This window comes from Argentina anserina, chromosome 3 (assembly GCF_933775445.1).
Source record: "Argentina anserina chromosome 3, drPotAnse1.1, whole genome shotgun sequence".
Classification (NCBI taxonomy): Eukaryota; Viridiplantae; Streptophyta; class Magnoliopsida; order Rosales; family Rosaceae; genus Argentina; species Argentina anserina.
Genome location: NC_065874.1, coordinates 5,616,033 through 5,639,489, shown reverse-complemented (window position 1 = coordinate 5,639,489; position 23,457 = coordinate 5,616,033). Strand labels below are relative to the sequence as shown.

Genomic DNA, 23,457 nt, shown 5'->3' with positions numbered 1-23,457 from the left:
AAGTGTTTCTTACTAGGTCAGAGTGTTAAAACAAGTATATATGAAGACTGAAGTGTTGTGATTCAAGTGTTGAAGTTTAATTAAACTTTAATTAAACTAGTTCTACTTTATAGTTTATACATCAGCCTATTTTAGGGAGTGAATGTAATAATGAATATTGTTGATGTATTATTGTATATTTTAAAATTTCAATAGAAAATAATGAGATTGGATTATTTATCATCTTGATATTTTTATAATTTTCTGATGTAGAGTTCGCAATTTAGTCCTTACTTAGGGGGGAGCCAAAGGTAATAAAGAAAAGTTAAGCAATGGGAACATATAGCTAAAATGTCCCCAATTGGTGAAATGTATTTATACATATGTATGGTAGTTGCTCTCTACTTTGTAGTATGAGAAATTATGGAACCCACACTTATATTTGGGGATACATATATTAAATGTCCAAGTTAGCAATATGAACTCCTTCAAAAGACACATTTGTGTTAAGTGTCGATATATCTCAATAGAGACTTATATATGTAGGTACCAAATGGGATACTTAAAAATTGTCCCCTCAGGCCATATTTCTAGTAGTGGATTCACATCATAATTCATCGCATATGATTCACTTAAAGAGACGAATTCTTTTACTTGCTTATTTTTCGTCCCTTAAGTCATTCTTTATAAAACGAGAACAAATACTTCCCTCTGGGTTTTCTCTCTGCCTCCACCGTCAAGAGCCTCCAACCCAAATTTCCTCACCTCTTCTCTCTCGGCCGAGTGCAGTCGGCTCCCCCACTGCGTCTCATTTTGGGAGAGGTTGTTTTCCTTTCTGTTTCCTTTTTGTTTCAGTTTCACACAACGTTTTGCCTCAGATCTCTGATATTGAGTTCATCGCCGAAGTTTTTGGTGTTCGGGATTTGTCGGCTGCTCCCATCTCCTTGCTCTAGATCACCCAGATTTGGGTTTGGCATGGGTAGTTCTACCGATCAATTTTTTGATTTGCAGGGCTGTGTGTGGTTTTATTTTAGTTTGTCCAATAAAGTCGGCGTTTGGATCTAGTTCCAGTGATTTTACTTGATAGCGACTGATTCTCGCCCTTCGTGGGCCTTCCTACCTTTGTGGCCTTATCCCCTGCGCTTCCTTCGTTAGAAGTGGTGGAGCACTCCTGGTGCTCCGGTGGCTTCGGTGCCGACCACTCCTTTTTTGTTGGCGGTCGCAACTTCTCCCACCATGTGTGGATGCACTAGTTTCGGGTTTGGACTGTCCGAGGTTTCGGTAAAAGGCCTTAATTGCCGAAAATCCCATGCTCGGGTTCAAGCTGCAGGGCTGGTTGCAGTCATGTTCTCATCTTTTTTTTTCCTGCCATACTCTCGTGTTTTCTTTTATGCTGTTTTCTTTGTTTTGTTGTATCTTTACAGGTTTCTTGTTGAAATCTAGTGGATTGTTCCTTCTGTTGGTTTCAATCCCAAACTCACTGTACTTCCTCTTTAGTAAATGAAGTAATCTTTGATAAATAAAAAAAGTCATATTTTCCACTAGGGCATAATTGCTAATTTGCTACTCTAGATATACCTTAGTGTCAATTTGCTATAGTAAGTTTTATTTTTGCTAATTTGCTACCATAACTTTACAAAACTTGTTAATTTGTACCTAAGTATTAATTTTTTCAATTTACTAACCTTAAGCAAAGTTTACAACACTAGGATTTTCAGGATTGATCAATTTGTTTATTTGGATTTTCAAATTAATTCACTTGTTAGGGAGAAGTGAAATTTGATATAACAAAATGATAGCAATATAACTAATTTAGAAACATTGGGTAGCAAATTGACAAATTAATACTTTGGGTAGCAAATTGGCTAATTATGGAAAACTAAGGTAGGAAATTGACTTAAATAAAATATATGATTAGCAAATTGACACCAAAATAAATTCTAAGGTAATAAATTAGCTATTAAGCCTCCCACTAGTGGCGGTACGTAGATGCTGCTTTTGCGCCTCCTTTTGCATCTGCGCTGGTTTCGACGAAGACTCTTTGTTTGATTTCAAGTGTTCATATGAAGGGTCAGCTGGTGGCTATTAAACTATTGTACGTAGCTGGCGTGCGCAGCTGGAATTAAAAAAAGGAAAGACTTTGTTTAGCACGGAAAATAATATCCCTATAGAGAGAATAAGCATTACCATCGCTTATGCTAATCGAGTATAATTAATTCCTGCCTCACCAACTTGTTCCATTGTTCGACGGTTCTGCCAACCGGAAATAATAGAAAAGGACCTCGAGCAACATGTGACACGGGATGGAACAACATTATTGGAAGAAACAGATGAAGCACAGACGACTCGGGAAGTTGTCTCCACAATCTTCAACCCCAGATATGCATGATGAAAGCAGATCGAGGTAAGTTCTGTCATTCTCAGACTTAGTGACATCATCTTCTTTCATCACTCCCTGTCATTAAAAATAAATAAATAATTAAGATATATAACATTAAGAAGTCAACGGTTCTGGAGCCAATAATTTAGGTTCAATAGTCTTAAAAAAAAGATTTGTAGTTGTATTGACAAATCCATTCTAAATTACAAGTCTGATAAATTAGCCTACTCGTTACTATAATAGAGCCAGCAGTGCAAAATACAACCAACTTGTGTTATATATGCTGATTTTATCCTTTGTTTTTAACAAAATTACATAAAATGGTTATTCTGTAAAATGATAATACAAGGCTCATTAGTATAAATGCAACGTACGGTACCTGTTTATTATTCACCGTCTTAAGAACATATTGGATTGGAGTACGATTAATCTAATTAATTAACACACGAGTTGTTGTTACTTCAAACAAAAATGCGTCCACCAACTCAACCCTAGTAGCATTAGGTATGTAAACGATAATCTACAATAATCTTCAGAAGGTAGGTATGTACGTATTAAGTGACAAACATATCGGTGTTATTTGTATTTATTAATTTAGATTTTAAGATTATTGAACCCCGTATGATGGAATTAGCTTGATTCATCCCAAATTAACCATCCACAAGTTGAAGACTATGAAGAAGTATTGACGCTATCCCGGGTGTGTGAAGCCGAACACGATATCTTAGTTAGAAAATGTTTTAACGCCACAATATGACGTTAAATTTGGAGCCATAATCCTATAGGCCATGCCACATCACTATTCAATGCCAGTAATTAAAATATTATAAAATTTCATTTATATATAAAAAACAATTAAATCCTTATAAATAATTTAATTTTTTATCTTTTATTTATTAAAGATAATTTCAGAAATAATTAAGGAATAATTAATTACCAAAACAAAAGAATCTTACCGAAAAGTTTTTATCTAATTAAATTAATCAATGATCATTAAATTTGTGTATCCTCTTAATAAAGAATCTTACAAAAAAATATCTTATTTTTCTGTCACTAAATATGTCAAGAAATTTTTTAAATTTAATTCATGACTTTTCAGTTTTAAAATTTTATTTACATGTACGAATTATATTAATGGCTATAGTACTACAATTACCTCTATCGAATTATTAATTAGATTACAAAAATATGAAAAAACTCTAACAAATTTATTTAGGATACATACGTCTATAATTTAATAAGATGAATTTAATATTGAAAATATTTTTTGTGCGCGCACACACACAAATATATATATATATATATATATATATATTTCAAAAATACTTTCATAAATATTAAATTTTTAATTATATTTTAGAAGCATTATCGTGATAAAAAATTAAAAAAGAACTACAAAAATAAATTTTATAATGATCTAGAGCTGTTGGATTAACAAGGATATGATTGTCTTTTTATTTAAAATGACATTTAATTATTATTTTAATTACTGATATGAGATAGTGACAGTGTATACCACTTAAGATTATGATGTTAAATCTGGTGTCATATTGTGGCGCACTAGCAGTGCTTACCTTAGTTTTACTACTTTTACGTAATCTATGGAAGACTTTTAATTAGTAGCAACAGACAAAGTCTTTGTAATATAATTACCATATAATCCTCTATGCGATTAGGTATATATATTTTTTAAAGAGTGAGGTTATTGCCACCCCACAATTTATTTTGTTCACCCCATATTCTCTCTTCATCCATATATATCTTTTTTTATTTTCAAATTACTTTGTTTATCTAATTATAATACCTAAATTTCCCTTTTCTTAATAACTCAAACATAATTTCTTCAATTTTAAGTTTGTTTTTTTACCCTACATTCTCTTCTTACATTACACAATTTTTTCGATTCTAAACTTACTTTGTTCACATTTTATTTTAGATTTATTTTGAAAATCTCTATTAAGAAAAAAGCTTGCAATACTACTACGTATATCAATAGTATAATTTAGTTAAAATTAAAATATTAGCTAAAAAAATTCAAACACATTGAAGTCCAAATCCCAATAAAAAACAATAACACACTTTTAAGTTAACAATATTACATAAGTATAAGGATTTGAATATGTTCATTAGGTTCAATTTTAACTATTTAATAGATGTGTGTTTTGTGAAATAAATAAAAATGAATTAAAAATTTGATAAATTATTGTCTATTACAGTAATTTTAGAGTATTATATTAATAAATCACTAGGTTGCGTTTCAAAAATAAATCACTAGGTTGTGGGTTGAACAAAGAGGACTATGAAGTGTCAATAACCACATATTTTTTTAAGAATGTAAACTACGCTAATGTCCGCTCCCATTCATTGACAATTTAGTTTCACACTAAATTTCATTACAATTTCCCCAAAGAAAAATAACATAAGAATGTTATTCAAATAAAAATAATATAACACTCTTATTCCAATCAACATTAAAGAAAGACCATGCACATGCAATGGGAAGACTGGAAGAGAACTATAAATGTAAATACATTGGGGGGTGACATTGCTGCTACATACAACTTACTTTCAGATCAAACAAGACACACAATTTGTAGTAGTACTTATCTGGAGTTTATCCCTTTAACTAATCACTTGCGCAATACTTGAATGCCATGGCCTTACATGGTAGGATACATATGCTTACTATCCAACTCTATTTGCTAATTGTGGCAGTAACGCTAGCATCTGCTCAGGCGCCCAGGCCTACAACCTGCTCCAAGCACTGCGGCGATGTCGAAATTCCATATCCATTCGGCATAGAACCTAGCTGTTACATGGAGGTGCCGGGACAAGAAGAACAGCAATTCAAGGTCACCTGTGACCAGGCCACCACGCCACCGTTGCTCAAGTTCTTGAACGGTGATATCCTTAACCAAAGTATCACTGACATTTCTGTAGGTGTGAATGAGATGCAAGTAATGTTGCCAGCATCCCGAAACTGCTACCCCAACGGTTCATACGACTCATCTTTGTACAGACACAGTCAGCTTAACCTTTCTTCTGGTTATACCTTCTCAGATAAAAACAGAGTTTTTATCATCGGGTGTAACAAGATATCACTGTATCAAGGTTTTGTTGGCGAAGCCGAACCAGAGCCAACAGAAACCGAGAAATTGGGGACAAGTGGCGTGAGCTTGTGCCAAGATCTTCTTGGGCCGTTGACCAATAATTGCTCAGGCGTCGGGTGTTCCCAAACTTCCATCCATAGAGGACTGCACAATATCACGTTGGATGTGTGGACAATCGGTACAGGCCTTGCAGACTCAGCGCAGTGGACACTAGACTACCCCTGCAGCTATGGTTTCATTGTGGATGAACGCAATTTCACCTTCGCCGGGAATGCTACTTTTAAAATGTTGGACGGCAGCAGCCTCAGCAAAACGCCGGAGCTTCCGGTGGTTGTTAACTGGGAAATTGGTAAGGACAACTGTGAAGCTGCCGTTAAAACTCAAAGTTCTTATGCATGCAAGGCCGCAGATAGTGAATGCGTCAACGGCACTTCCGGTGGATACTTTTGCCTGTGCAATAAAGGTTACCAAGGGAACCCATACATCCTTGATGGTTGCGAAGGTATGAATCTTTGTCGAACATATTTAGGATCATCTCTAATTCTCTATATATATGTGGTTACTAATACTTTGGGTTCGTACATAATCTTTTACCTGATTGATCCGTACGCGTCTCTAACAGATTATGTGTTTGTATTTCTTTTTTGATATTTCAGATGTTAATGAGTGTACTAATAAAACAGTCTGCCATCCTACTTCAACATGCGAGAACTTAGTAGGAAATTACACTTGCAAATGCCCCAAAGGCCAAACAAATAACGGCGATTACAACAGTGCTTGTGTCAAAATCACGGGAAATTCAAAGAATACTGCCCTCCAAATTTCGTTAGGTATGGATTTGCTGTCATTAACATTTATCATATAGTAAATTGGTTATTTGTTACGTACATGTTTAGGTCAACACATTACAAAAGAACGATCTTGTGTTAGAATGTCGAAACTCCCAATATTAGAAGAAAACAATATCATAAATTTTACTGTGTGCGGTTGTGCACTACCTGGCTAGCAAGATATATAATATATATATATATATATATGTGCATGATTTACTTATCAATTTTCCTACGAGCAATATTATAACATATGTTTTGATTAAATATAACTAATAATCCCGTATACTTGGATCTAAATTGGCTGATGGGAATTAAATATATTTTACATTGTTTTGGCTGAATACGCTTGTTCTTTGGAGTAAGATGCCTTTTATTTTCCAGCTCCTGTTGTAATTCAAGCAAACTTTATGGCTTATGATTAAAAAAAAAAGTGGTTGATGGGGGTTAAATATACTTTACTTTGTTAAAACTTAACAATGTTGAATTGAGCTGTATCATAATTATGTGCAGGTGTCTGTTTAAGCTTTGTGGTGATACTTGTTGTATCATTTTGGATGTACTGCGGAATTAAAAGAAAAAGATTCAATCAACTCAAAGAGAGGTACTTCGAAAACAATGGTGGTCATTTGTTACAACAACGACTGAAGGATCTCGCCAGCACTGGAACTCAAGTACCCAAAATCTTTACGGAACAAGAGCTTAAGATTGCCACAAACAACTTTGCTGACAGCGGAAAAATTGGTGAAGGAGGGTATGGATTAGTTTACAAAGGAACATTGCCGGATAAAAAGGAAGTTGCCATTAAGGTTTCAAAGAGTACTGCCCCAATGACCCAAAGTAATCAGTTCGTTAATGAGGTGATTATTCTTTCTCAAATCAACCATAGAAATGTGGTGAGGCTCCTAGGTTGTTGCCTACAGACTCAAATGCCTTATTTAGTTTACGAGTTCGTTAGCAATGGTACACTATATGAGCACATTCACAAAAAGAACGACAAGGGTCCGCTTTCTTTTCGGTTACGAATGAAGATAGCAACAGAAACAGCCGGATCGCTAGCATACTTGCACTACCACCATTCCACGCAAATCGTGCACCGAGATGTGAAGGCAACTAACATCCTACTGGATGAAAATTACACAGCCAAAGTGTCAGACTTTGGAGCTTCGAAATTGGTCCCGGATGATCAAAATCAGCTGTCCACTTTGGTGCAAGGTACTCTGGGTTACCTAGACCCTGAATATCTCCAGTCAAACACACTCACTGAGAAGAGCGACGTCTACAGTTTTGGTGTTGTCCTCGTCGAGCTGATAACGAGTCAAGTGGCAATTTCTCACAACAAGCCGGAGGCAGAGAGAAACCTAGCGAACTGTTTTATAATATCGGTGGAAGAGAATCGCTTGGATCAGATTCTTGATCATGAAATAATCAAAGAGGGAAGTTTTGAAATAGCTGAACAAGTGGCCCATCTCGCCAAAAGATGTTTAAGTTTGAAGGGAGGGGATAGGCCTACCATGAAAGAAGTGGCATCGGAGCTAGAGGCAATACTGGCAGTTATGGCAAAGCATCCTGGTGGAAAGCCTAACTCCTCTCCGAAAGAGACCGATTATTTGCTTGCGGTGTCACCCTCAAACGCTTACGCTGTTGATGCTAGTGGTGATGAAGGTGAAGTTATCACCAGCATAGATTACGACCAGAGCATGCAAGATCAATCCCAGATGATGAAGCCTTATGACGGTGGGAGATAGTTCATCAATTGTACGTTCTTAATTAATTTGCATTACTACTTTTGATTAATGTCTTTGACGGTGGCCCATATCTTTTGTTCAATAAAAGATGTATTCACACTGCTACATTGCATATAACGACAGTTACATCTGTTGTTAATTTTCCTTTTTGCGAAATTGTGATGTGTAAAATGTTTTTTTTTAGAAGGTGTAAAATGTTTGTAATTCGTCAAATTTGGTTGACATCTTTGTATTCAATTTTGCACATGAATTATAAAAGAATTTAAGCACACTAATTTTTTTCATATTACTGTATAATGCATAAAAAATGACTGCCACATATAATGAGACCACTGTACACTTCTCTAGCTAGTTCAGTGGTAAGGAGATAATCATCATTTTAATTAATTATCTTTAAAGAAGTATCACGTAAGGCAAAGGGTCGACAAATCAACGTCGACGTCATTATTCTTGATCAACTTGTATGAAACGTAACGTATGGGCCGGGACCATTTCCAACAAACTTTCGTCTAATTTGGGTTTTGGCATATAAGGCTGAAACAAGGGTAATCTGCACCAAAAATTACTAGCTAATATGAACATGAACATTTTTCTTGCTTTCCCATCATCGAGAAAAAAACATTTTTCGTGCTTTCTCACTTGGATCAAGAAATCAATATCATACAAACATCCAGAATATTAAGTTTAAGTAGTAATGGTACTGTTGAAGGGGTTAGGTATACAAACATTATTACTCACTTACTCATGATCACCATTACATATTTATCACCATGAACAAAAAATTAGTAAATAACTGAGGTCTTGATTAAAAACTAAAATTTTCGAGTAAATCACTGGGCCTTAATTGGACTTTGTCGGTATATATTTGCAGCGCAAGAATTCGTAACTTGCAATCAACTATAAAACTGCATACGACGTGTGATTTCTGGTATGATTGGTATCATAATGCAAGCAAGTCAAGATCGAGTTGTATATTTATGAAAATACAGATGTACCAAAATTGTAGAGAGTAGAGTATGAGGCTGAGTCAGCATTACCAGAGTCAACAACACACCAAAGACTGACTTTCAAATGAAGCCAAGGACTCAACGAGCTTCATTAATGTGACGTGACAACCTCTGATTGATCAATCAGCGTATTTTGTTATTCGTAAGTATAAAGTGTAGCGATAATTGCACAATCCGTGGGCTTTGAGCCATCGTAAACAATCCCAAATATTTGAACTATGGTCGAAACAATGTCGAGCTGATCATGCGAGAGTATATATGAATTATGAAAAATGTATCATGATTTCCAAGTATACCGTACTAGTATATAAATATGTTTTGAGTATATTACATCAGGGCTTTTTGTCAGAAGTTAAGAGATTTGGGTATCGACTACGAGACTACATCGATCAGGTGTATAATGTAGTAATCTTCAAATTCATAATTTTCGCCTAGCCTCTTTTAAGTCTATCTAACAGAATCAATTACCCCTAAATTAAATTAGCTGATGATCTATAATGAGACGATCATAATTAAGGCGCATAGATAGTACGATAGTAATATGGTTTGATTTGGATCATTATTTGGGGGAAGACCTTGGGGGAGACCTCTGTTCCGGTCGTCTCTATCATTACTTGGATCATTACATGTTTGTATGGCTTATATATGCATGGTACGTCGCAAGGTAGTCCCAGAAATATTACTGGTGATATTGATAGTCAATGAATGACCATAACCATCCCCTCATGATCAATTAATTATTTATATATATATATGTCTCAATTTGTACGTGGGTTTATATAATTTTCCACGAAATGACCCAGGACGACCCAGTCTGGATAGAATATAAAGCTAGCTAGAGTATAGAGTATTCCCACGGGATACGACTATCAAATCCGACCGGGGATATATCAACAACATGAACATTTGATACCAATACAATACTCCTCTCAGTCACATTTCCACAAACAAGTCACTGCATGCATGCCAATCATGGCCTTGCAATTCCCATTAGCGGCGGCCCTTCTCGTAATAATCCGATTTTTCAGGTTTAATTTTGTATGATTACTTAAAAATTTATAAACTTGGTAAATTTATTAAATTGCGTATTTTTCGCTGCATGACGATGTCAAATCCAAACCGAATCGTTTTCGGAAATCTAAATTGGAAAAAACGTTACGTTTCCGCGACGCGGAAGTTGCCTTTTACTCCGTCGCTCGTTTCTGAAAACTTCTTTCACGAAAGTTGTAGAGCTCGTTGATACAATTTCGTGGACACGTCACGCGTTCTAATCGGACGTCGTACGTGAAAATTATTAGCGATGGAAGTTAGTTTCCGATTTTGGAAAATGGTATAAAAAAGAATTATTAGGAGCTAGGGTTTCTAATCTCGAAAACCCTCATTCTCTCTCTCACCCCGCAACCCTCTCCTCTCTCTCTTCCCGACCCTCTCACCTCTCCTCTCCTCGTCGCCGGCTATCTCGCCTCACCGGCCGTCGTGGCTCTCACCGCCGCATCCACGACCTCCGCAAGCTCGACCGCAGTAAACCCCGAGCAAGACGCGTCCTCCTTCGCCGCCGTGAAGCCCACGCGACAACCCGAGGCTACTGTGACTTCCTCCGCCGTCCGATTCTCACCCCTGGTGCCACCTGCGAGGCGATTGGAGCTCAAATCGCGTCGCCGCCTCGCCGCTGCTCGTTTTCGACCCCGCCGGCATCTCGAGCTCCTCCGGCGACTTCCGACCATTCTAGGGCTCCACATAGGTATGGAAATGCATTAAATTGAATGATTTGAGTGATTGTGTGAAGTATAGGAAGATTTGTGGAGAAATTGTGGAGAATCAGAGGAGGAGGAGAAATAGTGAGTACCGCAGCCTTAGGCGGCGCGTGAGGGAGGGTGAGATGGGCTAGAGACGGCCTTAGGCCGTGGAAGGGTAGAGAGAAAGAAACAAGAAGGGTTTTGGGCGGCGGTGGGTGAGTTACGCGCCCGTTTTGGAAGTGGCGCGTGGACCCCACACGCTGCCACTGTGGGCGGCGCGTGAGCGCCACGCGCAACTGCCGGAGGGGGCGCGTGAATTCCACACGCCGCCATGTGCGGCGGCGCGTGAATAGTATTTTCCGAACAGTAAATTTTTGTAAAAAGTGATTTCTGTACGATAAATGTAAAAAATAATTTACGTACAGTAATTGTAAAAGTAATTTACGTACATTAATTGTAAAAGTAATTTACATACAGTAATTGTAAAAGTAATTTACGTACAGTAATTGTAAAAGTAATTTACGTACAGTAATTTACGTACAGTAATTGTAAAAGTAAATTCTAAAAGATAAATCGGTGATTAGTATTTACTGAGACAATATTTACTATGAATAATACATTGGTGTACATGAATACGTAAACAGTATGTACTTGTGCATTAATACGTGAATAGTATTTACGTGAACAATATTTTCGTAAAAACTGAAAATTGCTGAACAGTGAAACATTAGTACTGTTTCGGCATTTGGGGTTTTACGTAACGTTTCTAATCACATCTTATCTAATCTAGGTGATCGACGAAACAAGTAAAGGATTTGCTTTCAGAATTGTGGAAATTACGCTCAGGAAAATAAGGTGAGTAAATCTCACTATGACGAGTCTACCCTTGGCGGTGATTCATAATTACACTTTTATTTTAAAAGATCGAAATATGATATGTATATGATATAGTGGGTTGTGTATGTGTATAAATGATAAAAATTGATACATATATATGGGTTGCTATATTATATACTGTCATATTCCTATTCAAATGCGTTTATTTATAACCCTGATATTTGTTTTATTGAAACATGTATCATTTGTCTTTTGTGCAATAATATGTGATGAATGTATTGTACGTGGTTTTAATTTGAGTTATGTTAAAACGTTTTCTGTCTTCGGACGTTTTGGCATGTCGGAACCTAGCCTTGACCGGGCGACAGTTACGATTCAGTTAGAGCTCTAGTCTGTCTGCCAGTGTACTGCATGAGGAGTAACAGATGGGTTACCAACTTATGAGTACCCATATTTTTGGGATATTGGGTAACAGATGGGTTGCCCAATGTCCGGCGGTGTACTGCATGAGGGGTAACATATGACTACCTGGGTCTAATGAGTACCCGTATTATAAATGTAATTAGGTAAACTGATAGGTTGCCTAATTTCTCATGAGTACTTATATTTTCAGATATTATTGGACAACTAGATAGGCCGTCATGTGACTCATGAGTACATTTATAATTGAATGTTTTTAGTATTTACTCTTGTATTACTATGCATGTCATATTGTTGTTTTACTCATACGAGCTCCAAAACTTACCGGGTTTGTGTTTGTAATCCGGTGCACCTATTCGATGGTGTAGGGAATAGTTCCGCATGTGTGAATTAGCAGAATTGACGGACTACTCTGAAGACTTCGAAGTTTCTTTATTCTATTTTGTGGTGAGGATTGAGAGGATTTTACATTCCATTTGATATAATATTTGAATTATAAATTAGTTTTGTAATAATCAATTCAACTGAGATGTTTTATGAACTCAGTAATGATACACTGTGACGATAAGATGATTTCGATTTATTGAGATTGTTTTAGAATTTTCATGACTTCGAATTCGAATTTCGGGGTCGTGACACTTCTCCTATTATCAGCGTCTAGTACTACAACGACAACATCAGCTCCTTCTCAAGCTCTGCCTGGCTGCCCCAGACAAGTGCGGTGATCTCACAATTCCATATCCATTTGGCATGAAGTCGGGTTGCAACCTGACACATAGGTTTTACACAGTGGCGGACCTAGGAATCCAACAATGGGTGGACTTGAATTTGTAACGAAAAAATTCGCGGCGGTGCCAAACAACATTAATTGAAACAAAGAAAGATAGACCTAATCAGAGTAGGATGTAAGAGTTAATCCCTCATATGCAAAAAAAATACAAGAGTTAATTAAACGGTTCGATAAATCTTTAATCTTCTACTAGATCATATTACACGCGCTGCTATATACACATAAATAAACTAATGAATAAGGTAATGTAGATATTATCTTATCTTAAGTCTTTAACTCCAATATTTAAAATTAAAAATTTAATTAATTACATTTAAATTGGGTCTCAAAATTGAAAAAACTCAATAAGACGAACTACAAATGATAAAGAGAACGAGATTGAAGCAGAGAGAAAGAGTGATAAGTTCGTTAGTCTGTCATTGTTGTAGGCACTATCGTGATCAACTAGAAAGAGTGAGACTCTTTTTGTGGATAACATAAGATCATTAGTAACATTACTAATGTAGAAGCCCTATTCTAATATATATATATAAAGATTTTTTTTTGCCCAAAATGTGGGTGGACTTGAGTCCACCATACCATGCACCTAGGTCCGCCACTGGTTTTACATCAACTGTAGCCAAGGAACCCAACAGGGCCAACCCCCAACAGCTTACTTGGCGACCTCAGATACCATTGTTACTGACATATCCATAGACGCTGGGGAATTGCGAATATTGAGCTATAGAGGGCAAGATTGTAACAATGACACGGGCATTCGAACTCGAAGAACCAGTCCTGAGCTATGACACGGGCAAGATTGTTTCATATAACTACTTCTTCAACTTGTCACCGTGACCATCAGCTATGACGTAACACGATTTGTCACTAATCTATATTACTGTAGTTAGTGGCATAAATTAATAAATTAATCAATGAAAAAAAGAAATTGTATTGCATTAATGCACATCCGAAATTTTGGGTCAATTTACTCATAACCCGTCAGTAAAGCTAAGGTGGTATGTGTAAACAGGAAAATTCAAAGGCCAAATTCGATCAAATTGCTGTAATCTAGAAGTCATAATAAGGCCAAATTTGAGCTTTTGTTTTCTAGCCTTAAAAACGATTGACCTCGATCACAACTTGTGCTTGACTTGATTCCATACTCGCTGCTTGCATCGAAAGCTCTAAACTAATACCAAGTGTGGCCGAAGCCAGTAAGAGGACGACCAAGACATTTTGAGTCTCACCAATTCTACCTTCTATATATCTGTCTACAAAAAGCGAGGTTTGAAACACTCATCATTCGTAAGACATACAGTTTATGGCTCTCAGTTCAAGTACTAATTCACTCGGGGCAAGCAGATCACTAAGCATGCAATTCGTACTAGTGGTGGTACTGGTTCTCTTTGCATTTGCGACCGCGACGAAAGAAGCATTAGCAGCAGAAGCCAGTTTGCCTCAAGCCAAGCCTGACTGCACTGATCACTGTGGCAATCTCACCATTCCATATCCATTCGGCATAGAGCCTGGTTGTTACATGACAAAAGCTTTTTATGTCGATTGTAACACATCCACTGAACCCCCTACAGCAATGTGGCAGGGTGGTCCCATCGCTATCAACAACATATACCTGGATGATGGTGAGATGCAAATAACGCAATACGTAGCCTACGATTGCTATGACAGCCAGGGTGAGAACAAGTACAACAAACCAGTGCTCGGCGTGCCTCCTTTCACCGTCTCTCATACTAGGAACAAGTTCATTGCCGTTGGTTGCGACACTAGTGCAGTTTTCAGAGGTTACCGTGCAAACGAAGAGAGGTTGATGACTGGATGCATGTCCATATGTGACGACTTTGACAGCGTTGGAACGTCTTGCTCCGGGGTTGGGTGTTGCGAAGCTAACATCCCTAGCGGACTTAAGAACTACACTGTCGGATTGGATAGCTATTATAATCACACATACGTACTGGACTTCAATGACTGCAGCTATGCGTTCATCGTTGAAGAAGGCAAGTTTACCTATTCCCCCAACACAAGTTTTAAGGAACTTTCCGAAACTGAAGAGCTTCCCATGATTCTCAATTGGGAAATTGGGAAAGGCACATGTGATGAAGCTGAGAAAAAAGATGATTATGCATGTAAGGCACATAGCAAGTGTGTCGATCGGACCATCAGCGATGAGCTATCTGGTTATATTTGCCACTGCGAGCCGGGTTACCAAGGGAACCCATACCTGCCTCTTGGTTGCCAAGGTGAAGTATGCAGAAAACAATATATAGTAAATGTGTGTTTGAATTTATTATTTAATCTGTTTGAGGGTCTGTGCTTGTCTTTGTGTTTGTGTCTCTGATTCAGTTGCTGCAGCCAGCCGGAAATTAAAGCTCCGATTTTGAATGTGATCTGATTTGTTATTAAAAATGCGTTATCCCTGTTTTCTTTCAGATATTGATGAGTGCAAGGTTTCAAAACCCTGCACGAATGGAATTTGTGAAAATTCACCTGCTGGAAGTTACTCTTGTTTGTGTGACAAAGGGTACAGAAACAATGGAACGAACCATCAAATTTGTATTCAGGAGATCCCCAAGGACGCCAAAAATCAAAAGACCACGCTCCTGCTTACTGTATCATTGAGTATGTACTTCTATAATAGCACGCTGCATGCATCTTTTGATCATAGCCTAAAAATCAAAACCAAATTTTGTTTATTAAACAATTATCAATTATACACACAAAATATTAATGTACCTTCAGCTAAATTGACCCAGACTGGAATCTCATATATATTTCTTACAATGCAGAAATCAAAACGAATTAGAAAGAATATGCCTTAACTTGAGGTGATTAAAAAAAAAGGTGATTTGATTGCATCGTATGCATATTGGAAAAAGCTTTCACCTACATATATTTTTCCCTGCTTATGGTACCAACATTTAGAAGCTTAGTGCAAGTAGGGATATAATGCATGGTCCTGATTTAAAAAAAAAAAGAGTTGATTTATCCAAAAAAAAGTTCATAAACTATGAAGAAACAAACCAATATACCTAAAGACCTCTATTGCGTGCTCCCTAGCTATAGCAAATCTCCCTAGAGGCCATTAGACGCCAATCTGTTTTGCTTCAATAACCTCCATTATTGATTGTTGGTAACCAAATATATATGTGCAGGTGTAACTGGGGGCTGCTTGGTTCTGTTTGTTGCGATTACATGGATATGTTGCAGAATGAAGAAAAGAAAGTTCATGAAACTGAAAGAAAAGTACTTTAAAGAGAATGGTGGCTTATTGTTACTACAGAAACTTGCTAACCATGGAGGGTCAGTGGAAACAACAAAAATATTCACCGCAGAAGAATTAGAGACGGCAACAAACAATTACCATGAAAGCAGAGTCCTTGGAGAAGGAGGCTACGGAACAGTTTACAAAGGAATACTACCAGATGACAAAGTGGTTGCCATAAAGAAGTCCAAAGGAGGAAACTCGACCCAGAGTGAACAGTTTGTTAACGAGGTGATTGTTCTTTCCCAAATCAACCACAGAAATGTAGTGAAGCTACTTGGTTGTTGTTTAGAAACAGCAGTGCCTTTACTAGTATACGAGTTTGTCAGCCATGGCACTCTATATGAGCACATTCATAAGAAAAGATCATCACTGCCATTTGAACTACGAATGAAGATAGCTGTTGAAACAGCGGGGTCACTAGCATACTTACACTACTCAACTTCAATGCCAATTATACATCGAGATGTGAAAACAGCAAATATACTCCTAGATGATAACTACACGGCAAAAGTGTCGGACTTTGGAGCTTCAAGGTTGGTTCCTCTAGGTCAAGCTGAAATACAAACTTTAGTGCTTGGGACATTTGGATACCTAGACCCAGAGTACTTGCAGTCAAACCAACTAACAGAAAAAAGTGACGTCTACAGCTTTGGAGTTGTCCTAGTGGAGCTACTAACAAGCCAAAAGGCCCTAGCTAATGATAAATGTTTAGCAAGCATCTTTGTTTCTTCCATGGATGAAGATTGCTTAAAAGATATTCTTGATGATGCCATAGTGAATGAGGGAAACATTGTGGCAGTAGTAAGCGTGGCCAAACTCGCAAAAAGATGTTTAAGTGTTAAAGGGGAGGAAAGGCCTACCATGAAGGAAGTTGCCATGGAGCTCGAGGGGATGGCAGTTATGGCCAAGCATCCGTGGGGAAAGGATGCTAAATTCTGTCCAGAGGAGAATGAGTACTTGCTCGGGTCACCTGTTTCAGACAGTTATGTTATGGATGTTAGAGGATCTGATCGCAATTCTAGTGGTTTAAGTGTTACTGGTACAACTACTGGGTATGACAGCATGCAAATCCAGATGTTGATGCCACATGGTGATGGAAGATAGTAAGTTGGCATGTTCCTTGTGATTTAGTAGTTAGTACCATGTAATGCATGTTTTTTTTATGGATGGTTGCAATCTTTGTTTCATTTTTAGTAGTGAAGCTTCATAAATAAGTGTATGTAAGCATACGGTTACTTTCAAATATATGTAAATCAGGTGTGGTTTTATGTGTATACATCATACAAATGTTAGAGTTGATCTCTAAATGTTTATGAATTTTACTCTATGGTCCATTTGTGGATATGTAAATTATTAATAGGCTAATTTTCTACCGTCATAGAATTAAGTTAAAATGAAAAATGGATGAAGTAATTCATCGAATTGATCTACTTATTGTATATATAGATACAAAAATCCATATAAAGAAGATATAATTGGAAGGAAAACACAGCTGAAAATCAAAACCAGTTATAAAAAGATTTATGTTAGGCATGTTAATTTCTGTTGACAAGACTAGCAGGTTCAACTAGTACATCTTTCATAAGATAGGTGTTTGAAAGTTTCAAACTACACAGAGGAAATAACATTTCTCCAATTATATTACATGGCGTTTCTTTAATGCAGTAAAACCTGAAGGTGTAACTCTAATATAAGACTACTGGATATGTTCTTCCTTATTTCTTTTGTTTTGGCCCAGTCAACCGATGAATGTTCAATGAGATGCTGCCATACATTTATTTATATTATTTTCATTACCTAAATATTAAATTGTGACTATCTAGAAGTCAATGATTAAAATTCATAAACTTGTAGCTCTAATCATAAGAGAAGCAATACCTGAGTGTTTGGCTACCCCTGTTTCCTCACAACTTGTATTTATTTAGAGAAAATTAGGAATAAACCCAATATTAGAGGCACCCTTTTAAACTAAAGCCACACTCATTACATAACTATTTCATTCCTAATACAAAATTACAATTCTTAATTCTCTTATATATATGTAGTTTTTTTTTTTAAGAATCTCTTGAGGAATTTTCATACTTTCTCAACGAGGCCAATTGTTAGTTTTTGCCTATATCTCCTAATGATAGTTGAAGAAAGATATATAGAGAAAAGAAAAGCTTTGAATTCGAAGATATGTTAAAGTGTTCCTCATGGTAAGGTATTCATTTTTTTTCTTAAATTATTTTTGCCTTCCTTGTAGGTATATGTTCTCCATTTAATGTATCTCTACACCAAAACATCAATCTAAAACGTAACCTCTTGATAAGGTATTTAAAAACATATACAATTCAAGTATTTTACTTATACTCATATGTTATGTAATTTACCCAACTCCTAGAGATTATTTCATCAGACATCTTCTATTACGTAGGTTTTTTAGAAAAGTATGGTGGAGCCATACAATCCTCTATGTTAGGTATGTTCTTAGTATATATTTTACAAACTAATAACTTACCTATGAGGTAGAATAATTTTGAATTCAAGAGAGAAAGATTTAAGAAATTTCACTAAAGTAGCAATCAACTTATTTAAATTTAAAAAATGCACCAAAATTGCATGATTGTAGCGATATCAATAATAAGACTAATAGAAAGGTATAAAATTAGGAACCTATAATTAAGATGTTAATAAAACGAGCTATAATAAGGGAATTCTTAAAGATTAATTTTTGTTAAAAAGAGGTAAATTATTGTGAGTAATTATATGTGTTTATTCTTTCATCCAATGACAATTTCTGTAATTTCAATAGACAAAATGTAATATTATTAATCCTACATGACGGCCTAGTTAATATGTTTTGCTGAATTCTATAAGTGAGTTTAATTCAAAATGTGTCTACAAAATTGAGTGTAGAACGAAGTATCCATTTATTTAAGATGGCTGCTTGTGTCTCGCGGTCCCTTATTGACTCATCTTATACCAAGTTGGATGTTCTGTCCGGCCTGCTGTATTTGCTTCTGCGAAATAACACGACATTGCAGTGTACACACCGAATTTGGTGGTACAATTAAGAAGATTTCCATGCACAGATGCTACCAGGTCTTCTTCCAAATGCCTACAAAAGGACCTTGCTTAAATTTACTTCACCCGCAAGCACTACATTATTCTTCAGCTTTCCTCTTAGACTTGTATCATGGCGGCCTTGCAGAGAATCTTTCTTGTCATTCAAGTCGCACTCGCAATCATCGGAATACTGATTGCATCAACAACAGCAACAGCAACAACACCTCAATCACTGCCCAACTGCCCTGACAAATGTGGGAATCTCACAGTTCCTTATCCATTTGGCATGGCTGAAGGTTGTTACCGGTCCAACCCCTTCTTTGTCAATTGTAGCCAAGCGACCGAGCCCCCAACAGCTTATTTGTCCAAAAACGGCAATATCATCGTTACCAACATATCCATTGCTGATGGTGAGGTGCAAATATTTAATACTATAGCTCGAGATTGCTATAACGCCTCCGGTTTGAGAACCACAAGGAACAGCCCTGTGCTACAGCTGAGATCGACTTACACCATCTCTGCTACCAAAAACAAGTTCATTGCCGTTGGTTGCGACACTTACGCAATTTTCAAAGGATTCCGGGGCACAGATGAGTCTGTAACTGGATGCATGTCAGTATGTAACAGCCTAGAGAACGTTGATCAGAATTCTTGCTCCGGCATTGGGTGTTGCCAAACCAACATTCCTAGCGGACTGCACAATCGTACTGTGACACTGGACAGCTATACAAATCATTCAGGTATATGGGACTTTAACCCGTGCAGCTATGCATTTATTGTTGAAGAGACACAGTTCAAATTCTCCAGGAACACAACTTTTCAACAACTGAACGCCACCACTCGGCTTCCAATGGTACTCAATTGGGCAATTGGGGATGATCCAGATCCTTGTGATTTAGCTCAAAAGAGAACAAATTACGTATGCAAGCGAAATAGCAAGTGTGTGAATCCCACAGATAGGAATGGCTACATTTGCCAGTGCTTGGAAGGTTATGAAGGGAATCCATACCACCCTGATGGTTGCCAAGGTGATATATTTATAAAACTAGTGGGAAATATCAAATTTGATTTAACCTGAATCAGCTGACTAATTAATCTGGTATTTCTTTTCAGATATCAATGAGTGTGAGGATTCAAACCACTGCAACCATGGGGAGTGCAATAACTTGCCAGGAAATTACTCTTGTACATGTTTGAAGGGATACAAGATCGACAGCATGGATGACAAGAGTTGCATCGAAGAGAATCCCAAAAATAAATCAAAGATATCTCTCCTGCTTATTATTTCATTGAGTAAGTATACTTGCATAGTAAAATGCATGCTTCTAGATTAAAATTATAGCATAAACTCTTATCCAACTTACGTATGCATCCAAACTTGTTACCCTTCAGCCGCTTAAAATAGCAGCCTAGGATTTTTGTGAAAAAATTTAACTCGGTTACGATTTCAGTCACATTTGATCATATATTTATTTTTTTTGGTCAACAAAAGCAGGAGAGTTCAAGTTCTAACAAAAAGATAAAACAGAGTTCTAAGTTTTGTCAAGAACATATTTAAACTCTGAAAAATCAGAGGTTTTAGTTTTAACAAAGGGGAAGGAGTAAAGCCTACAAACCCCCAAGTTCAATAGGAAAAACCTGAACCAGACACAAAACATTAAAACAAGAAGACACCGAGGTCTTTATAAAAGTCTACTATGCATAAATAAACTATCAAATTTAACTTTGTTGTCATTGTAATTCTATACAGGTGTAAGTATGGGTTTATTGATCTTATTTGTGGGGATTTCATGGATATGTTGCGGAATAAAGAGAAGACAATACACTAGACTCAAAGAAAAGTACTTCAAAGATAATGGTGGCTTATTGTTACTACATCAACTTGCTAGTCATGGAGGCACAGTGGAGACAACAAAAATATTTTCGACAGAAGAACTTGAGAAGGCAACAGACAATTACCACGAGAGTAGAGTTCTAGGAGAGGGAGGATATGGAACAGTTTACAAAGGCATACTACCAGATGACAAAGTGGTCGCCATAAAGAAGTCGAAAGCTGGTGCCCCAACCCAAAGTGATCAGTTTGCCAATGAGGTGATTGTTCTTTCTCAAATAAACCACAGAAATGTGGTGAAACTACTAGGTTGTTGTTTAGAGACAGAAGTACCTTTACTAGTATATGAGTTCATCACCAATGGGACTCTTTATGAGCACATTCATAAGAAAAGATCACCACTGCCATTTGAATTACGAATGAAGATAGCAGTTGAAACAGCAGAAGCATTAGCATACTTACACTCCTCCACCTCAAATCCTATCATACATCGAGACGTGAAAGCAGAAAATATTCTGTTGGATGATAATTATACGGCGAAAGTGTCAGACTTTGGAGCTTCACGATTGATTCCATCAGGTCAAACTGAAATACAAACCTTAGTGCTAGGGACCTTCGGTTACCTAGACCCAGAATATCTGCAAACAAACCAACTAACAGAAAAAAGTGACGTCTACAGCTTTGGTGTTGTCCTAGTGGAGCTACTTACTAGCAGAGTGGCACTTTTCAAGGACAAATGCTTAACAAGCATCTTTCTTTCTTCCATGGATAGAGACTGCTTGAATCAAATTCTTGACGATGACATTGTAAATGAGGGAAACATTGAGACGGTAAAGAATGTGGCCGGTCTTGCAAAAAGATGCTTGAGAGTAATAGGGGAGGAAAGGCCCACCATGAAAGAAGTAGCGATGGAGCTAGAAGGAATGAGGATTACAGCAAAACATCCATGGGGAACTAATGTTAATTACAGTATCGAAGAAAATGAGCACCTACTTGGGTCACTTGATTCAGATGCTTATGTTTTGGATGTTACAGGAGGTGATGGTAGTTCTAGTGGTTTCACTACCGGTACAACCTCGGGGTATGACAGCATACAAACACAAATGTTTATGCCGTATGGTGATGGACGATAGTTATGTAGCGTGTTGCTTCTTGTGTATCTAATATGTATTCTTTAGGAATAATTTTTGAATTTAAGTAGTGCCTCACAGAATAAAATCCTATGTTATGAAATGTCAAATGGAAGTTCTGTGTGGTCTCGAGTTTCATACCCTGGTTTTGTACTTGGTGCACAAGCAAGAAGGGATGCTTAGCAGTGTATATATTCTGTTTCTGCCTGCAGACATGAAAGAGATCAAAGAAAAAAAAAACAGCATGATTATATGAATTTTTTTAGATGAATTAAGCATAGAATGGACTAAACTTCAGTTATGTATATACGTAAGTCAAACCACCCGTGCTTGACTTGGGACGATAATGACTAGGGGACGACCCAGCACAGCATACATATTAGAAATGTAGAGTCTGGAGAGGACATTACTAATGAACCACATCGTCCATACCAAGTCTTCTTTCCAATTCTCATAAGATAACAATGTAGCACTTCCTATACTCATGACAAACACAATTAGAGGTACCATAGCCTTACATGGGATCAATAAACTCTCGTTGTAACTAGCACTGCTTGCTGTATTACCGGCCACTGAAACAATAGCTGCAGTTGATCAAACGACTCCCCTGCCTCAAGCCCTGCCCAGCTTCCGGGTCAAATGTGGTAAATTCCCATTTCCAAACCCATTTGGTATTGGTGAGCTCAACGGTTGTTACCTGCGACCGAATCCTGACATCCTGTTACTTTGTTCTGCGTCAGATCAGTAAGTTATATGACTATTTACTCTTTATGAAAAAGCAAGAAGGCAAAACTGCATTAATTCTGGGAAGGAAATTATAAATAAATTCAAAAACTTCAAAGACTCAAAGCTAAAGATATAGACTTTCATAACGAGGAGGAATTCCTATGAAATAATTGACTATACAGAAGTTTATATTTCTGGTGATGGTAGACTTACAGATATCAAGTAGATGCCACTTGAGTTGGGAACACATATAGGATGCAAAAGACACGAGTCAGGTTGTAGCCTTGTAAACTTCTAAGGAACACGAGTGGCAGCTCTTAAAAGCCTGCATATATCAAAACGTAATTCTTGTAAAATGAATCAACAATATTCGGAAAACTTCAAAACAAAAGTTACACATTAAGAATGCAGGAAATATCATATCAAAGCAGCTAGTCGAATAATGCAACTCAGTTTTTAACACCTACACAAAAGTAAATAAGAACCCAACTTTATGAAATTGAATTGCACAAAGAAGTGACCAAACTCAATTTCAACCGTGTTTAAACTGTAAGCATCAAATCATTGTCAAGCAACTTATTATAATATTCTGAAAATTTATAATAATTTTCTAATTATTGTTC

At 36.9% G+C, this 23,457-nt stretch overlaps 3 protein-coding genes across 3 annotated transcripts; all 3 read left to right on the top strand.

Moving 5' to 3' along the window:
• The first annotated feature begins 4,936 nt into the window (after window positions 1-4,936).
• LOC126786177 (wall-associated receptor kinase 5-like) lies at window positions 4,937-8,297 on the top strand. The gene is made up of 3 exons (XM_050511927.1): window positions 4,937-5,971; window positions 6,126-6,299; window positions 6,813-8,297. Exons 1-3 carry the CDS (start codon window positions 5,014-5,016, stop codon window positions 8,045-8,047), a joined length of 2,367 nt encoding a protein of 788 aa, XP_050367884.1. The 5' UTR covers window positions 4,937-5,013; the 3' UTR covers window positions 8,048-8,297.
• Window positions 8,298-14,135: 5,838 nt separating this feature from the next.
• Window positions 14,136-17,377, top strand: LOC126786178 (putative wall-associated receptor kinase-like 16). Its single transcript, XM_050511928.1, has 3 exons — window positions 14,136-15,074; window positions 15,265-15,453; window positions 15,987-17,377. The coding sequence occupies exons 1-3, from the start codon at window positions 14,141-14,143 to the stop codon at window positions 17,201-17,203; spliced, it is 2,340 nt and encodes a 779-aa protein (XP_050367885.1). The 5' UTR covers window positions 14,136-14,140; the 3' UTR covers window positions 17,204-17,377.
• A 1,886-nt stretch (window positions 17,378-19,263) lies between these two features.
• Window positions 19,264-22,211, top strand: LOC126786624 (wall-associated receptor kinase 2-like). The gene is made up of 3 exons (XM_050512501.1): window positions 19,264-20,175; window positions 20,261-20,440; window positions 20,898-22,211. The coding sequence occupies exons 1-3, from the start codon at window positions 19,278-19,280 to the stop codon at window positions 22,109-22,111; spliced, it is 2,292 nt and encodes a 763-aa protein (XP_050368458.1). The 5' UTR covers window positions 19,264-19,277; the 3' UTR covers window positions 22,112-22,211.
• Window positions 22,212-23,457: the final 1,246 nt, after the last annotated feature.

What these genes read in the sequence shown, in the direction of transcription:
- LOC126786177 (XM_050511927.1), top strand. Translation starts at nt 5,014, where the DNA reads ATGGCCTTACATGGTAGGATACATATGCTTACTATCCAACTCTATTTG. An exon ending in CATCCTTGATGGTTGCGAAG is followed by an intron (nt 5,972 to 6,125) that starts GTATGAATCTTT and finishes TTGATATTTCAG; the next exon opens with ATGTTAATGAGTGTACTAAT. An exon ending in TGCCCTCCAAATTTCGTTAG is followed by an intron (nt 6,300 to 6,812) that starts GTATGGATTTGC and finishes AATTATGTGCAG; the next exon opens with GTGTCTGTTTAAGCTTTGTG.
- LOC126786178 (XM_050511928.1), top strand. Translation starts at nt 14,141, where the DNA reads ATGGCTCTCAGTTCAAGTACTAATTCACTCGGGGCAAGCAGATCACTA. An exon ending in CCTGCCTCTTGGTTGCCAAG is followed by an intron (nt 15,075 to 15,264) that starts GTGAAGTATGCA and finishes GTTTTCTTTCAG; the next exon opens with ATATTGATGAGTGCAAGGTT. An exon ending in CCTGCTTACTGTATCATTGA is followed by an intron (nt 15,454 to 15,986) that starts GTATGTACTTCT and finishes ATATATGTGCAG; the next exon opens with GTGTAACTGGGGGCTGCTTG.
- LOC126786624 (XM_050512501.1), top strand. Translation starts at nt 19,278, where the DNA reads ATGGCGGCCTTGCAGAGAATCTTTCTTGTCATTCAAGTCGCACTCGCA. An exon ending in CCACCCTGATGGTTGCCAAG is followed by an intron (nt 20,176 to 20,260) that starts GTGATATATTTA and finishes ATTTCTTTTCAG; the next exon opens with ATATCAATGAGTGTGAGGAT. An exon ending in CCTGCTTATTATTTCATTGA is followed by an intron (nt 20,441 to 20,897) that starts GTAAGTATACTT and finishes AATTCTATACAG; the next exon opens with GTGTAAGTATGGGTTTATTG.